Source organism: Pagrus pagrus (genome assembly GCF_965226575.1).
Source record: "Pagrus pagrus genome assembly, chromosome: 11".
Lineage (NCBI taxonomy): Eukaryota > Metazoa > Chordata > Actinopteri > Spariformes > Sparidae > Pagrus > Pagrus pagrus.
In genome coordinates this window covers 14,202,880-14,221,692 of record NC_140195.1, presented here as the reverse complement: position 1 = coordinate 14,221,692, position 18,813 = coordinate 14,202,880, and the positions used below count along the sequence as shown (strand labels likewise).

Below are 18,813 nucleotides of genomic sequence, written 5' to 3'. Positions count from 1 at the left end.
GTGACATGATGTTGCTTTTAAAATTAACTATAAATTTCCCATTGTCAGTGATGGATATTATAAAGTGTTACCCCGTGTTTAAGTGTATTTTGCCAGTGTGAAAATGTGTGGGAGTGAGTGTTCATCATTACTGCTGTAGATAGTCTTCTGTGAAAGCACCAGACTTAGGAAATCTGGGGAAGAGCCTCAAATTGTAGGATTGAATCCCACAGAAAAGACAAAAGACTCTCACAATATAGTAGGAATGTGACCAAAAAAGTGTGGTGCGACCAGTCGGTACATGTGTAGTAGCTAAAAATAATTCTCAGACACAAACACAAAGAACATGAAAATCACAGAGCATAAATTAAACACTTTTCATCCTTTTCATCTGAAAAAGACTGTTAGCTGAGCAAGTAAACACGATCCTTTCTGAACCATAACGTGTGTAGTGTGTTCTATTTCTAAGTCAAACCAAATCACAAGCACAGCATTGTCACGACATAAAATAGAAAATGGATCCTTAAGAATAGGAAAGCTGCACCATAAAGAAGTGTAGAGTTTCAACACATCCACAGAAATTTGTATTGCCACATTATTGTGGCGACTGGGTTGGCAGCTTAAGCGTGTGTACAAATGACTAATGTGACTATTCTGAATTTATTTTCCATTTAAAGGTATCAGATTAAATATTCTGATTGCAATTTTGAGAATGTAATGCGATGTTAAAAACTCGATTGTGCAATCCAAGTCTCGTAATGCACCGACATCCCAAACTGATTCACACCTGTTTAAAGCAGAAATCTCTGCTGTAGCTGCTAAACTAAAAGCGTTACAGCTCACCCATCTGAAGTCGGGGCACAAGCTTGACGGCATGTGGAGGTTGTGTATAACGTCTTTTCAAATCAGTTTGGGATCTAAGGGCTTCAAGAGACTTGGGTTATGCTGGACGAGCTGCATGGGTCAATTTATTTTTATTTTTGTCTTGTTTTTTTAACCTTAAAACAAGTCCCAATCTACTTCAGTTGTTTAGGAGAATGCTGCCTTGCTGTTTTGCTGTGAAGCTTCAGAAATGTTGTGTGGACTACAAAACATCCTCTGACTTTCCATGGGCATGTGTGTGAGTAGATGATGAGTGAATTTTAATTTTTGGGTGAACTATCCTTTAAGTATGTGTGCAAATTACAAATGGTTATTGTTGCTATTCCGAATTTGTTTTCCATTTTTAAATATCAGATTAAATATTCATATTGAAATAATTTAAAATAATTGATTCAAACCCATGACAATTTCATGACTTCGGGCCAGTATCAGTAGATTTAAATTTAAGACATCTTAAGGACCTGATGACACATCCTGTCCACAATATCACCTCCTAAACCTAATTTCCCATCATTCCATCTTGCTGTATGTGTTTGTATTATAAATTGTACATTATAAAGTGTGGACTCAAACTTTCTCTACACAAAGTGATATTTCTTCTTTATTATTCACACAGCATCCAACCCAGGGGCATCAGTTGTTCTCTGGCTTTATGCAGCAGGCTAAAAATGTCTTTATTCACATGCAGCAGTATAGCTTGTCAGATTACAGAACAGAAACAGAACAGAGACAGAATACTTATGGCCAGAGTAGTTCCACATAGGTCTACCAACCTAAATACGACCCTGAAGCAGATAAAGCATAACAGAAAAACTGTGCAAAACAATGCATTAACACTACTATTGTTTGTAGCACTATGTAAACACACTGCCTTCATTGTCTCAAAGCAAAGCGGATGTGTGTTTTCTCTAACTGGGGCAAACCCCCACTACAGTGTCCCCTCAAGGAATACTGTATTAAAGTATCATACAGACAGCATAATATTAGTAAAGGCACAGAATAGACTCCTTGCACAGGCAGGCTCGTGGTTCAGTTACCTCAGATCAATAAGAAAATAATGTTTTGCACTGGCGGAGGGAATTTTAGAATGTACTTATTGCCATGATATGTACAAAAATGTTTTTCGACTGGTTAACTTGAATTAAAGTTTCTACTTTTTGCGTACGATGGTTTTTGTGACTGTAAATGATTAAAAAATAGCCCCAAATCTGTGACTACTTGTTTATGAATACAGTACAATTTAATCACAGAAATGAGGGCCAAATGGCTTTGCATCGGTGAAACAGGACGATGTGATGTTTTTCCCAAATCAAGCACACACAGAAAGTCACACAGAGCACCTTTTATGTATATTTAAAAAAATCTATAATGCATTGCTTTTCTATTTCTTAACTCGTAATCTTAAAAATGTTAATAAAAGAAAAATGACTTCTATCACAATAAGAACTATTGTGTACAAAACATGGGATGAAATGCTTCACAAGTTTTCATTTTTCATCGATTTAGGCCGGGGGAAAACATTCTTCTCAGAGAGTCTCCTCTGTTTCATCCATTTCTGATGGCAAAACCTTCAAAACCTTAAATTCAAAAATGCAGAAAAACTTTGCTTTCCACTCCCTTCAAGTTATGTGTTTGGATTTTTCACTTCTCTTTCAAACTCATCAGTTCTCATCTCTCAGAAAACAACAATAGTAATTATAATAATAATCATCTCAAATATGAGCTCCCCTCCCTCTGTTTCTCAGGTTTCTTTCATTATTTAAATTATCTGCTCCTCCTCCACCCCCTTCCCCTCTCTGTCTCCGCCTCTCAGCATCTTTACTTTTTATAATTGCCAAACTGAATGGCCAGCCGGTCACTGACGCAGCGGAACGTGGCAGGCTGCACCTCCCAGTAGTTGACAGGGTTAGCAAACAGGCTGATGCCGTTATAGAAGGCCCTCTTCATCCCGAATCCCCGAGGGCAGAAGTCATCCACGGTCACCTGGTCGATGTTGTTGGAATGAAGGTACACCACCTAGAAAGCAGAGTAGTGACGTAGAGGTTGAGTCGAGCATCGCGTGAAACAAAATCTATGCATGTGAGACTCACCTGGAGGTATTTCATATCTGGGAGGCCTCTGGGGACACGGGTGAGGCGGTTGTTCTCCAGATGTAGCTCTCTCAGTCTGGGGAGGTAGGACAGACTGCCGTTCTCTATGTTACGGATATGGTTATAGCCAAGGCCCAGCCTGGAAAAAGTGAGACACGAAGGAGAAATGTGAAATTGGGAGAAATTAGGCCACTGCAAGGTACATTTAGCTTAACTGTTTGACGAGTGTGAGCATGAGTAGCTGCAAATTCCCTGATAAATATCAGTGCAAGGCGGAGGTACTGAGCCAGGTGAGAATGAGGGCCACATCAGCCTTACACTCCCGTGACCATAAAATAACACATTACATTACACAAGTGTAACATAAGAAAGGAGTAGAAGAGAAAGCCTGTGCTTTCAAAAAGGCCTGCTAAAGAAACCAGCTTAAAGGGACAGTTCACCCCAAAATAAAAATACATATTTTTCCTCTTGTCTGTCGTGCAATTTATCCATCTAGATTGTGTGATGAGTGTGAGTTGCTAAGTTTTACAGATATTGACACTCTCTTGAAATACAATGGAAATAGATGGCACCCAATAGCTAACTGAGCTAACTAAGCAAGATGACGTTAAAGCTGAGCAAATGATTAATGTTTACACCCCGATGTAGGCGTGGTTCAGTAATACGGAAAGAAAATAGTTACATTAAACTGCTCACAAATAGGTCCGGCTCTATAACCGGCTCATGATTTTGGGAAAGAGACATTGCTGTTGAGTTTTGCAAGTTTATATTTTGGCAGGCCAAGTGCCATCTATTTCCATTTTATATAACAGGGAAGGCAGAAATTATCACACCAATATCATAGTATTTTTGATTTGGGGCTGAAGTGTCCCTTTAAGATACTTGTTAGAAAGTTTTCACCTTATGATAGATGAGGGAGAGAAACTGCTATTTTCATTACAGTGGGAAATCCCTCATAAGCATGAACTGGCTAAAACCGGTTATCCTGCTACTTTTTAGCAGCATGTCAATGTAGTTCATATTATTACCCCTGAGGGGCACTGCCGGCTGGGCATGTATCTCTCAAGAACAGGTATGCAAGCAAATCCCACAGGGAGGAAGGAATTAGTTGTGGTTGGAAAAGAGTGTGATGCCGAAGTGCGACAGATACCTGTACAGGTTTTTGTAGCGGCTCAGGTCCTCCAGTTCCACAGCCTGGATCTCGTTGTGGTCCAGGTGAAGCTCATGGAGACTCTCTGGGAGATCTGAAAGGCAGACACCAAACTTGTAAGGCTTTACTTTAGTGTGAGATTTGATTTTGTTGAAAAAAATGTGGTTATGTAGGCAGTTGCGTGGCAGATTATTTCTTTTCCGGGAATGGTGACCTCCTGGAGCCATGTGGTCACTATGTTGTTGCCAGGCAACAAGCGAAGACACCGTTGTAAGGATTAAACAAATGAGATATATCATGTTAATGGATTTTAGAGGTTCTGAGCCAGGCCACCTGTTTCCTCTTGTTTCTAACATTTGTGTGAAGCTTATTAGCTGCTGGCTTCATCTTTAGCATCCAGATGTCACAGTAGTATCAGCTAATCTAATAAGTGTATTTCCCAAAATGCTGAACTATCGCCTCAAAGACAGCCTGTGTTATGTCTGTGTGAATGTTTAGATATGTGAGTCACACAGATGAGCTGTTACCTTTTGGCACCCCGGTCAGTTTGGCCTCCGATATACGCAGGAAATTCAGTTTCAGTCCCTTGAAGGCTCCAGGCTCAAAACCACTGTTATGGATGGGGTTTGCTCCCATTTCTGCGAGATGAAGAGAATATTTGTGGCACGAAATAAAATACAGTCTCTTTAATCTTCAAAGTCCACTGCCAATGTCAGACAGTGGTGGGAACCTCCGAATATAGCCTAAATTTGTTAAAGTCATCAGAAATGCTGACCTATGCAGTTCATGTTGCTCAGTCCTGCGAAGGCTCCAGCTGCCACCTTCTTGATGCGGTTCTCGTGGATCCTCATCTCAACCAGAGAAGCTGGCAGGTTCTTGGGGATGGTGGTCAGCAGATTCTTGGAGAAGTAGAGCTTCTGCATGTGCTTCAGCGGCACGAATGCTCTGGGGTGGACTTTGGAAATATGGTTATTCCTTAGAGACAGACCCTATAAAAAAAAAGCAATAACGGAGAGGCAAAATTCAACAGCCACTTCATTTGATTTGTGTGAAAACATCACCCAGACAGGCGGAAAATAAAAAGAAGGCTAAATTAATTCACAAGTGTGCACAAGAGTTCGTGTTTGCAGCAGTCCATCATCCAACAGACTGTCTCCCACCTGCGCTGGCTGGGAGATGGAGACAGATGTAGGCTGAGGTAAACAGACCTTAATAGAGATGTTATTGTGTAATGTCATGTCTGGAGTTTTCTACACTGCCAGACTTAATATTGCTTTTGGTCAGCGCTCTTGAAAGCAGGTCAGGAGTGAGCAAATCCTTTCTGCTCAGAGAGGCAAGGATGTGAGCTTGGATACTCCCATTTGGCCTCGGGCTCCAACTTTAATACAATTAAAGCTCTCAGAGCAAAGGGCGGCGGAGGGCGAAAAAGAAAGGAAATGAACCCCTAAATCTCTGAGGAGACGGAGGGTCATAATGACATTTCACACCACTGAGGCCAACACAAGCTGAGCTGAGTCGATTACACATCCTTGAGAGGTGCTGATCTAATGCTGAGAGGGACATTATGAATGTGACCGGACCGTGTGCGTCTCTTACGTATAAGTTAGTGAGTCCTGCGAAGTCGTTCTCTTTGAGCTCAGTGATGCGGTTGTTCTGCAGGTCCAGGAACTTGGTGTCCCGAGGAATATTCTTTGGCACCTCGGTCAGACCTGAGGACAAGACCAGAAAAAACACAGAGGGGAATCACACTCCATTAAATGCTTCCATGGATGACTTTGAACCAACACCCAAAAAACCAGTTTGTTTTCAATGGGCGAGCTCTTAGGATGTCTTAGTCAGACATAGACCTTGGAAAATAAATAGTCACTGTGTGATTTAAAACCTCCTTCAGGCCTAAAAATTCACCCAATCACACCCACACAATCGCAAATGAGCACTTTGGGCCACCTCGACTATTATTTTAATGAGAGGTGGACACAGACACAATCATGGAGGTCACCCAGAGACGTCATAACATTACTGGTTTGTCACTGACAACGACACACACACACACACACACACACATATATACACTCTCTCAAACACACAAAAACGTGTGTTCCCCTCACGCCAGATGGGGACAGCAGATGTTTTCCATCTGGTTTCCATTTGACAGAAGTCACAAAGGATGCGACTTAAATCAAAAAATCACACATCAAATAAAAGAGAGGGCACAACCCTGACACATACAAAGTGAGAAATTATACAAGCTGCGTGTTAATGTGTAAGCGGTGCAGCTGTCATTCCATGCGGGAATGCACGTGTCTTAATTTCAGCTTCTCCGTGACACACACGCAGTGACAGGTTTGCCAAAAGCTGTTATGATTACTGTTGTTTATACGTGTTGATTACCGAGCAACACATTAAAAAGGGCAAGAATAGGGTGCAACAAGTGGATGTTATTCTTAATTAAAATTTTCAATACCACAGTGTAGAAAGATTCACGGAGTACAGCCTTTGCATACCTGTGGATCAACAGGTGCGTAGGAGAAGACCAAGGGCCGACAAAATCAGGAAAAAACTCCTGCACACTGTTCACTTCACTTGCAATTAAGTTTAATGACAACGTTTCGGTACTCAGACCTTCATCAGGTTGTTTGATGGTCATGAGAGAACCTGATGAAGGTCTGAGTACCGAAATGTTGTCATTAAACTTAATTGTAAGTGAAGTGAACGGTGTGCAGGAGTTTTTTCTTGATTTTGTTATTACCACAGTGTAAAAATACACTTTTACTCAAGTAAAAGTATTTTAAGTGTGAGCATAAAAAGGTAAAAGTACTCAGTATACACAATTGCCCATTTTAAAATAATGTCTATTATATATCAGGTTTATTGGCCATTGATTTAATAATATTATAATTTATCTGTTGATTATATTTTGTAGAATTAAACTTAATCTGGAAAGTAACTAGTAACTGATGTTGTAAAAATAAATGTACACATTATGATAACCATTATTAATAAATGGTAAATTTATAGTTAAATAAACTTTAGGTGAGAGTTTTTTCCCTGTAACAAAAAATGAATTGCTTATAAATTTAATTACGCATTATTGTTTCAAAGTTGCAATTACTGTTTATAGTTCTTTGGAGATTGTTAATGAAGTTGAACATATGAATGTGGATGATCATTTTAAAGCTGCAGCTGATGTTTATAAACCTTTACATTTGCTTAAAGGTGCAATATGCAAAAATTGGCTGCCTGCCGAATTCATCCTCCAAACCCATAGGGGGCAGCAAATCACAAGAGTAACCTGTGCTAACTGTAGCTGCCATTAGGTAGTTAGCTCAGTAAGCTGTGCAGCTAGCAGTTTGGACTGTGAGCAGCAAGGGAGTGTTGGACCGTGACCAAGCCCGCAGGAGGAGCGCCAGGCTTTGAAGCCAGTTTTCGTAGTGGCCAAACCGTGTAATTACATCGTCACGTGGTGCACTGCATCCCAAGAAGACTTTTTCCCATAAGCTTATATTGTGAAAGAAGCATCTGTAGTGCGCACTTTTGGCTTCATGCGCCATTGAGCAAGGCTGTGTCCAGTAGTAATAGGTCCATGACCGTGACGGGCCAGGGCTAGCTGGTTAGCATGCTATCTTCGGCAGATATTTCCGGAGCATTTCATTACATCCAAGCAGTTATTTCTCCACATTCTATTGGTCATTTTAATTTAATTTAAAATCATTTAATTGCTTGTGAACAGTGAAATATCCGAAAAGTATCAGAAGAAATGGAAATACAAATAAAGTACAAATACTGTACTGAGTTAGTTTCCACCACTGGTTTCATCAATTGGTCAGCATTAAGAAATACACCTGCATAATTCCACAAAGGGATGTCTCTGGAAAAATGACTCAGCACACGCACAAACACAGCAACCAGTGCTCATTAACAAGACCACATCACAGAGCCACGTGGACGGGTGTATCAGATGTGGTCAGCGGCGCAGACAGCCCACTGTAAGCGAATGCCGACCAGGCCCGACCTCATCTGGACCACGACCATGATGCAACCAGACTCGCTGGTGAGAAAGCGCCAGCTGTCCCACTGGGATCCAGTTTGCCACCAACCACATCTGACCCACAGGACTCTACCCAGAGCTGTCCATCTAGAGTTAAGTTTAGATATATGGCTTTGGTTGTACTGCGCCACACCCTCCTGTGTCACCACACAGGATCAAACCCTCAGCAGCTCCCTCTGCCATTCTGCTCAAACCACGTCCTCGCAGTGCTGAGAGAGAAGAGGAACTTAATGGTGTAGCCTCATCCAAGAAAATGAGCCTTTTGCCTCCAGGGAGCACAGATCAATTCATTAAAGTTGTGGATGAAAGATCAAGATTAAGTTGTAAACCAAACTCAGCCTCTATGATTTACTTCTCTCAAATATAATAAAGCTATTACAGCTGCTGTGAGAGAAATATGACTCTACAAGTGCAGAATGTTTCCAGGCGGATTCATGCGGTAGGAAATATTCACCTTCCAGTCAACACCTGCAGCTCTCGGAAACCTTCTCATTCGTACGCCCGTGTCAGACACAATAAACAGACCTGAGAAAAACTTTTGCCGACACCGTGATTAACTGAATCTCTTAACCCTCTAAACCCTCCAAACCACAGCACCTCGCCCGCATCTGCCACAAATCTCAAAGCCCTTACCACAAACTGACAAAACTAGCACCCTCCTAAACCCCAGCGCCCCTGAACACAAATACCCGACATCATGCCGGGATGCACACTGAGAGGAGACAGACGCCATCGCCAAAATACATCTGCTCTAAATAAGCACTTGACATCTCGGAAATTATACGCTTCCACATTTACTCGCTGCAGAGAGAGACTGGGGACAGTAAATACATAGAGCTTGTAAAATGATGATTCGGCAAAACCATTATGTCTAAAGACAGACAGCTTATTAGAGTTATATAGCCAGTATAAAGTGAGGAATCTTTATATCCACAAATACGAGTGCATGCAGCTTCCCGTAAGAATAGACACAGGAAGAACAGCGTGCACTTATTATATCCACAGTTGGGAAATTGTAGCGTGTGCTTATATGGAAACATGACTAAAATTAAGTCAGACTGTAAAAGCATCATGGAAATCATATTTTAAGATCGAGAAATGGCTAAATATTTTTGTATCCTTTCCTCTATGTGTGTATTTGTCTCCTGGAACTCATAACTGTAAATATTCGTCATCCTCACGTCCTTTTTTTTTCATTCAAAACCTCTTCGAGTGTACACATAAACACAACTTTTATGTATTTTATCATCCTTTCCTTTTAACCCTCTCCTCCATTCTTAAATCCCTTTAAAACCAACCCTCCATCCTCCCTTCCTCCTGTTTTGGCTTTCCTTTAAACATCCCGTCTACATCCCGAAAAACAACATGAAACAGCTCCTTAAAGACAGTGAGGAAATTGTAAACTTTTCATCTCCTCCCATCAAAGTTTTTCCCTTTTTTATGTCGACTACTGTGTCTTTCTCCGTCTTATTTTGTCTTCCTCCTCTTGTCCCAGTCTTTTTTCCTTTTTCTGCTCACACCATCCCTGTCTTCCTTTCCCACCCAGTATCTACACACAAAGTCTGGAACACAAAATCCCTCAAAGACATGCCTTTCCTTGTCAAAATACACCAGCATTATCTCCAAGGAAGAAATTCCTCCCTTATATAATACACCAAAGGGGGGCTTTAGTCTCTGAAGCTATGATAGTCATGCAAGGCTGGAGTGGGTCTTGCTCACACACACACGGACACACACACTCTGAAATGATGACCAAGCATCCCAGACATGCATCTCTGTTGTTTCACACACTCTCACTGACCGAGGTCAGAGCACTGGACGACCCGGAGCTGACAGTGGCAGCCGAAGGGGCACATGGGTATGTCAGGGGGGAGGATCTCCTCTACGGCCGAGCCTTCTTCCTCGTCCCTCATCATCGTCATCATGCTGTCCATGCTGTCCATGCTGTCCATGGCGAAATCCCAGAAGCCTCTCTGCTCGAAGGGCAGGGCCGAGGAGGGGGAGAGCAGCCGGACCACGCACAGCAGCAGCAGGAGGGAGCAGTGTGGCAGCATCTTTAACTAAGACACATGAGGAAACACAAAGAGGAAGGAGAGCAGCGTCAGTTTCATGTACATCAATATATATACACTCTGCAGGCAGTTTATAGGTTGTAACAATTCAGAAGTAATGCAGCCCTACAATAAATCCTGCACTCGAAATTAAAATGGCACTCAGTAGAGCGCATACCTCCGCCGACGCCCTGCAGTCCCATTTAATTCAAACAAGCCTAATCTAATATCAACCTCGGTAGCCCTGTAAATGTTCAACCACCCATTACTGCTTAACCATGATTTAAGCTCACCACTAGGATCTGCATCAAATTGTCCTGACTTGAAGATTTATGTATTATTCCCTGAGAAATTAGCAAAAATGTAGAAAAACGCCCTGCAATCTCGCAATGTTAAAGAAAGTGAGAAAATTCCTGGATCCGAAAACATAACCCCCTTGGTGGAGGTAAAGAGTATGTTTTTTAAAGAGGTGTTGATTCAACTTAATGGTCTTTTTTGGAGCTGTCCTAGTTTGTGGTGCTGTTGAATTGAATTGCGTGATGCTAAAAGGTGTTTCCAGCCTGTTTGTATCAATTATTATCAATTTTTAACATGGGGGCCACCAATCCACCAGTGCCCACACCAACTGTGTATCAGTTGATACTTGTAATTTAATTAATTAGAGTTATGAATACAAAACTGAAATCTAGTTTTAAGAGCTTTATTGCCATATTGTGCTTACGTGGCACACATTCCTAAAAAGTTGTGTTTATTCCAAATATCCACACAGACTGACGACTGCACAAAAAACCTGGCACCATCTTAATCCAGCATAGAAGTACTGTTTGGTTTCAGGGGCAAATAATAATGCTGCCATGTATAGTCTGCTGAATGCACTGGCAACGTGTGAGCGACAGCGGGTGTGTGTGTGTGTGTGTGTGCACACTGTGAGGGCCGTCACCAGGAGCCCAATAACAAACCTTTGCACAGGTTAATCCAACCCATGTGCACGAGGGCATTAAATTAATAGCTATGGGTGATGGTGAGCGATAAATGGACATTGAAGTATTATGAAATGGTCTGCTTGTCCTTAATTACAAAGCCTCAGTGTTTACACCACACCTCACAGGCAGACCAGGAGGTGCAGGCTGGTGAGGAGAAATGCACTCATTCCCCCGGGGAAACTTGCCAGGAGTCGACTCTGGGAAAGAAAGTCACTTAAACCACACTGACGAAGTGCCACTGTCTGCTTCCTGCACACCGAATCCATTCCCTGGAGGGCAAGTCTCCTCTCGCCGGCCAATCAGATACAGTCTGCAGGACATCACCTCAGCGATGGAAAACTTTATTCCTGCAGCCGAGCGGTCAAACAAAGCCGCCATTCATTTCGAGAGGAAACTGGGTGTGCAAGTGCGTCTGTGTGCATGTACATGTGTGTGAGCCTCATGTCATGAAACACAGACTCCATGATGTCATAGCTGCACACACACACACACACACACACACACACACACACACACACTGCAAATTGAGGTCACCAGACATGCGAGCACATGCGTGTTTGTTTCCTTCCTTTATCCCGTCTGCACTGACCTAACCAACACTTCAGCAGCCGGCCCCTCCCACTCAACCTAAGATCTAATGCCTAGAAAAACTAATTATTACCAGGCCAATTGATCCTCAGACAAGGAAGCCGTGACCTCTAACCTGAAGCTAATCCTGTGAAGTGAAGCCCAGTCCTTCACTGGACCCTTGGGTGACCTAAAACCCGATAATCTCTAACCCCGTCGTGTTAATTCCTCCTCTGATCCCCGGCTCCGTAATCCTACAGCTGCGAAGTCTTGATGCCAGTGGTTAGCATGCAAGTTGGCTTTCCAGGGAAGTTGTAGGATCCTGTCACAACATGATCTAATGTTCTTTGGAAGCAGGATGCAAAGTTTGGTTGTCAGCATTATTGGGAACCAAGAGATGGATTAAATTAAAGAGCAGAGGGTGGGAGAGGGAGGAATAACAGTAATGAATGGGAGTGAAGGTAAACAGAGAGACTGAGAGAGACTTTGGACAGAGTTTTTGAGAGTGTTTGTTCAAATGTGTCAGAACTTTCGACATCCCCGAACTTGAAACAGTAATTTGTCTCAATCCCATTCTTCTTAATGTGAAACCATTTAAACACACGTCCTGCCTGTTTGACCTAATGTCCTGGCACTACTTTTAGCAGCACTGACTGTTCAGTTTTTTCAACTTTGAAAGGCTTAAAAGGGAGGCTGCAATAACAAAGCTTGTGAGTTTGGTTCTGAGGGCTTTTTAATGTTGGGGGGAAATGCTTCTCATTCCACGCTTCATGAAAAAAAAAACTTTCTAAACTGATACTGATCTTTTAAATTATAAAAGTAGAGCCTCAACAAAAACACCCCACGAAGAAGAATGTGGTCAGAGTACACACATCGCAGCGTGTGGGTGATGATTTTTACAGCACATCAATTCAACACTTGCTGACTTCTCATAACCTCCAATCTTTGGGGACTGTTCATGAGTAAAGGATCCATTTTTAGGTGGTTTAAGTTGCTTATGCAATCCACTGCAACTGTTGAGTGTTTCAGCTGGATTCGAGGGAATAAAAGTATTATTTCGCCAGATTAAAATCAGTGAAACAAAGAGCCTGTGCTTGATATGGACCTGGTCTGGAAGCATGAATAACTGGCCCCTGTAGTCTGCTCCATGCAATAAAAATAGCTGCCAAATTATACCATTTTGCAGAAAAAAGAAAAAAACACCACCGGCCTTGGCTTGGCCAGAAGAATGCAGCCAAAAGGACACAGCGAGGGCATATATAGTCAGCATCACACAATGACACGCAACACTCAAAAGAGCTGGGACGTACGCAGAAGACACCCTCAGACGCCTACAATTTCTGCACTTCTGAACATATAAGAGCAACAACATATATCGTAAATCTAAAAATACGGCACCCATGCTCTCATCTGTGGAGCCATTTCTCATCCGTCCAACCGATGATTTGTCGAGACGTGGTAGTGGATGGAGATTTGCAGGCAGAGGCGCTGGGGATGATAGATGAGAAGAAAAAAGGGGAGACCGGACGTGTAAGACTACTATAAACACAACATGACGTTAAGACTGAACTACATCCCACAATCACGCAGCCTCTCTGGCTGTAATAACCACTTTTATCTGGCCCTGCTGTGTGCACGTATGAATCCCTCTCCTCTCCCTGCAGTTATGCCGCGAGCCGTCAAACATCCGGTCTGCGAGGAAAACAAAACCCAAGGCTTCAATTTTAATTGTTATTGCCACGGCCTCTCCTCCCATCCAAAAGGCCAAGAGCGGTTTAATGGATGGATGGATGGGCAGCTATTCTCGTCTCGAGCACTGTGCTTGTCTCTGAGGCGCTGTGGGGTGTAAGGGGGGGTCAGATAGAGAGAAAGAAAGAAAGAAAGAAAGAAAGAAAGAAAGAAAGAAAGAGTAGGAGTTGTGTACCGGCATAGGCAAGAAGGATGTGTGAGAGTTTGCAGCTGCACTATGTGGCTGAAAGTACGTGGACACCCGTGTAAAAATGCATTCTTTTTAGTCTGGAGCTGTTTATACACCTCTTAGTTCAAATAGACAGATATCATAATACTGAAGCGTCTGACGTCAGCTGCGATCCAGGAATCGTCACACAGCATCAGTGTCTGACCCCATTAACGTTCTTGAAATGGGAACAAATCCCTGCAGCCAGTTTAAAAAAGTCTTGCTCGATTCTCTCCCAAAAGAGTGGAAGCTGTTGTGGCAGCAGACTGACGTCCCTGGCTTTTTAAATGAGATGCTCAAACAATTACGTTTGAATTTAATGCTCAGGTGTCCGCGTACTTTTGGCCGTACAGTCTAGCTTCCATCCTCTCTCCGCAGCGACGATTACTTTCCTTCGATCGAGAACAAAGAAGAGAGGAAAGAGGAGGAAATTCCCCGTCTGTGTGGAAGGTGTGTCGGCTCATGCCTAGCGTGAATCTCTGTCTCTTCACACACACACACACACACACACACACACACACACACGCACACACACACAGGCATATCCAAAAGTGGTTGAAGCTGTTACAACAGGCACCAGAAGACAGACACTTGAATGAAGATGTGAATTCCAGTGGTTTACTCCTGGATTTAAAAGGTGAAAACAGGCTTAAGGAGGGAAAAAAAGCAACAGAGAAAGAAGACATGAGACAGGGTACAGGGATGGATTAATGTCAACTGATAATAAAACGCTGAGTTGTCCCTGAAAGCACCATCTGGGTTAGATGGTGCCTTCAGGGATCCACCACTACGAGTGCATCAGCTGTTTGAGTTTCCCACACTCGGTGTCTGAGATTAGCTTTACATTTCCTATACGCACAATCCATCAAGCGGTGGGCACATGTCAGCCATCACACCCACCGCAATTACTCTGATGTGAGTTCCCACAAGGCGGCCTTTGCCCTCGTCAACCTAAACAAACATATATTTAAGCTATATGCTCTCCGTGGTGCCAAGAATAATCATCTTCTCGGAGTGTTTGGTCTCCCATGACCGCAGTGATACCTCCCACCCACCCGTGCACACAAGCTCCGTTTTCTCTTGGCTCACACTAGTCGCTTCCACCTTTTCCCCACGGAGAAAGTTTTAATTTCTACGACTGTAAAATCACGAAATTATACCATCACACAACTCCTTTCATCACCACACGTTTTAATGCGTTCCTGTCTGTCTCTTAAGCAGACGTTGAACCCTTTGACACCAGCATGAAACCTCAGAGCTGGAGATCCGTGCAGCCTCACACTACAGTCCCATTTTATCATTGCGTCCACATTAAGGGGCACTCCTTTGATTGTGTCTGCAGTCATGTGAGCAGAGTTAAGGTGGGGCAGGCAGCTTACCAAAGGTGCCAGCTGGCGCCACAACGCTGGTGTACTGGCTTCCGCCACGTCAACACTCAGTGTCGATTAACTTCACATGGCAGCTCGACGTGATCGCAGTGCTGACGGAGCATAAAATATCTGACACGGTTCAGTGTTGTGTTGCAGACAACAAATCTAATTTGAAGGGCGTTGCTCCGGGATATTCGTTTGTTTCAATAGAAGTTTTGTATTTTTTTTTCTCCCCTCAAACCATCATGGTGTTCTGAGCAGGAGCCAAGCTCAATAAACTGACACCTCAAAAAAATCACAAATGGAAAACCCACACAAATGTTTGCTTGTGGCCCAAACACACACTCACATGTACACACACGAATGGTATGTAAACCATAAATTTTGGTCTCAAAATCTGAAGTCCACCTCCAAAATGATGTGGTCATTTGGCTGGCCTCCCTCATTTCCTTATTCCCTGTCTCCTTCCCTCCACACACAGACAGACAGGTACACACACACACTAACACACACACGCACACACACACACACACACACACACACACACACACACACACACACACACACACAAAACACACAACCCAATTTCATGTACTTTTCAGACAGTACAAGTTAGTGCTAGGCGGGTCCGGTAGGAGCGTTTCGGGTGGAGTTAACTGCCCCAGCGGCTGTAATTTGGTGACTGCTATCCCTAAAAAAAGGAACTGTTTGGCAGCTTCTCTGTTGCCGCCAAGCTTGGATGTGGTGGCAAGCTGCTCAACGCTGCAGAGACGAGGCCTAACCAGAGAGGAACGGAGAGAAAAAGCAATGCAGGACAACAAAGCAGGGCAGAATCACAGACAATAGACCTGAGGGTCCGTGCCTGTGGGCAGATGAGCCTCAATCAAAGAATGTGGAGTATCCCACAGTTCATAAGTGGGCTATGAATAGAGACTGTAAACAATGGCTGCTTTTTCAAACACCAGAAGGGAACAATCAGCACGTTTGACTGTGAAAACATGGAAAATGAAACATTTCCAGAGCTCGAGCTGAACCCTGCCTTTAATTCAAAATGTAACCACTGATTTGGCCTCAGACCTGAACTCTGCCCGGGAAATATGAAGCTGCAGGGGAAGTTAGAGCAAATTGTGAATTACACAACGCTGACACAGACAGGTGGACGGACAGACAGACCCGATCAGCGAGCAGGTGCAGAGTGGTCAACCCACAGGTTGGCTAATTGGCAGGAAGGAAACAGACGGATTTGGAGCATCAGCTTGGCCGACCATTGACTCCACAGACGCCTTTCTTTAAAGGTGACCTAGTTAAATACACTGACAGCTAAGAATGATTGGAGACGTGCACAGATGAGGGGGAAAAAAAGCCCTTCCATTAAAACTATGTTTGTCTGCGTCACATTATGTGACAAAACCACAGCGATGAAAGGCGCAGCAATCATCCTACCGAATACAGTCCCTCAGGCAACATCTCTCTCAACACTTTTCGATCTGAGCACCGTGTGTGTGTGCAGAGGCTGGATTTGAGGGCAGCAGAGGGCTGTGTGTACCAGAGGAGGTTGACTTGATTGGCACGTTTCACTATAATTATTCTCCCTAAATGATGCTGCAGGGACTCTTCAAAGAGCTGCTGCACATACCCTGCTGCACTCCCAGCAGGGTGAGAGCGTAAAGGTGCATTAATTAGAGAATAAAGTGAGTGGAGAGAAAAGTTTTTGCTTAATTATAATCTCATCCAGTAATGATAGCTTCCACCCAGCAGCGTTCAGAGACTCGTTGCGCCATCTAGCGTGAGTCCGGAGTAAAGAGCTGAGGTTTCAGCATCAGATGCGCCAGAGGATGAAACAGGTCGCATTAAGTAGGTCGATGACACGGATACTATTCCTCTTGTAATAATCGCGACAGAGAAATAACAAGAAAATGAGACGCAAGTGTCGCCGTGTGGTGCAAATTCTGCACACTAGACAACGATGAAAGAAAAAGTTAAACAAATTAAAAGTGCAAAAAAAAGTGAAAATGCAGGTCAAGATGTAGCAGAAGAGTTTTACAGGCACTTTAAATCTAAATTATTTTGATATCAAATCAATATAACGACAGTTTAACAGTTTCTAGACGTCAGACAAACTTTATAATTCTTTTCTTTTCTTTTTTATACGAGTAAAATCAGTCTAAAGTTCATCTCCCCTACCTTATAGACAGAAATTAGATATTAATTCCAAATCCAAAAAAAACAAACAACTGTAGCTTGAAGGGTGTTTTCTCTCTCTGTGCGGCTGATTTTTATCCCGGAGACTTTTCTTTTTTAAACCAAAAAAAAAAAAAGTTCGTCTAATATTTTCATCACATTTAGAGATTATTGCAGTATTTCCCCGGGGTCCTCTGACATCCGACCGCAGCTCCTCCGCCAACGTGTGCCACTGCGAACCGTGTCAGGGCACTGTGTGTGCTCGCTCCAGTCCAAACCCGAGGAAATGACTGAGAGCTGGGTGGGGGGGTCAAGCCCATAAAGTTAGCGAGCCAGCCTCCTTTCTCCCCTTTTTGGATGGAGGAAGGAGGAAGGAGGAGGAGGAGGAGGATAGGCCTGAGTACAGTGCTGCTATAGTAGCTGGCACAGTGTTAAAGTTATATAAAGTTAGTGGCACTCTTAAGATGGTTCATAAAGTGGCATCAAGCAAAAAAAATATTCGATTTCATGGTATCACTGGCTTGTAACCTGTGTGCAACCACTGAATGAGATTGTTCCAAGTACATGAAACATTGCCCCCATGGTAAAATCATGGTGATGTCTCATCAAGAGGAACAAAGAGAAGGAGACGGTGCTCTGTGTCTGAACTTTGCGCCTGAGGTCTGTAATTAATTTGCTTCAGAAGACACTGCTGAGAAAAGACATTGTAATTTTCGCACTACCACTTAGCACACAAAGTAAAACATGGTATTGTCTGAGACAGACTTCACTACAGTGTAATTGCGACATAGGCCTACAGTGACACCACGGGGAAACCACAATATTGTCGCTCCTCGGATAAAACCTTAAAGTCAAGAGCTAGAAAAATGTGTCTTTGTGCAGTGGCATTAATGTGATTCTTTGCCCAGCATCACCTCAGTGTCGGAGAGGGTTTTGTAGGGTAAACCTAGCTTTATGTAGCCACCATTTGAATTTTTAGGGGGAAAAAACGGTGTCGCAACGCGTCCTAAAACACAGAAATCAGTTCCAAAGCTCCCTTGTTTCAAAGTCAATGAATTTGTTTGAATCTTCAGTCAAATGCCCGAAATAAGGTACGTGGTCACCACATTTTGTTCTATGACACCAAATACATCATTAAATGTCCCACTGTATGATTATAAACCGCTTACGTGTCTTAAAAATGGCGGTTGCTAACAAGTGCCTAAATGAGACTGCAGAGGTAGACGGGGACATTAAACGTCATCACACCGAACAAGTCTTTACAGGCCAACTTCAGTTACAAACTATTCTAACTTGAACTTTACAACTTGTACAGTAAGCAGTTTATACAAAATGCAAGGAGTAATTGTGTAGAAAGACTGTGGTGGTGACGTTTAAGTCATGTGACTGCACTGTAGCCCGTTTATAGCCTAACGTTAGCTTTTTACTTTTAGCAATTCAATTTACGCTTCGAAAATTACAAAGGTGGTGTTCGTCTGTGAAGATCATGTTCCTGAACAAAACGTGTAAGTATCATAACCTTGTGTTTGCCACAGAGTTTATTTATGGCATTAAT

At 43.0% G+C, this 18,813-nt stretch overlaps 1 protein-coding gene across 1 annotated transcript; it reads right to left on the bottom strand.

Moving 5' to 3' along the window:
* Positions 1-1,449: 1,449 nt before the first annotated feature.
* bgnb (biglycan b) lies at positions 1,450-17,544 on the bottom strand. Its single transcript, XM_084365606.1, has 8 exons — positions 17,262-17,544; positions 9,951-10,209; positions 5,698-5,810; positions 4,877-5,090; positions 4,629-4,739; positions 4,102-4,195; positions 2,952-3,090; positions 1,450-2,877 (listed from the first exon to the last, which is right to left on the bottom strand). Exons 2-8 carry the CDS (start codon positions 10,201-10,203, stop codon positions 2,680-2,682), a joined length of 1,122 nt encoding a protein of 373 aa, XP_084221732.1. The 5' UTR covers positions 10,204-10,209; positions 17,262-17,544; the 3' UTR covers positions 1,450-2,679.
* Between the last annotated feature and the right edge of the window lie 1,269 nt (positions 17,545-18,813).

Bases quoted from the DNA above. Each gene is read 5' to 3' on its own strand.
- bgnb (XM_084365606.1), bottom strand. From the start codon at position 10,203: ATGCTGCCACACTGCTCCCTCCTGCTGCTGCTGTGCGTGGTCCGGCTG. The intron at 5,811-9,950 runs GTCAGTGAGAGT...TCTTGTCCTCAG, and splicing joins CGTCCAGTGCTCTGACCTCG to GTCTGACCGAGGTGCCAAAG. The intron at 4,196-4,628 runs GTAACAGCTCAT...TCTGCCTTTCAG, and splicing joins ACTGACCGGGGTGCCAAAAG to ATCTCCCAGAGAGTCTCCAT.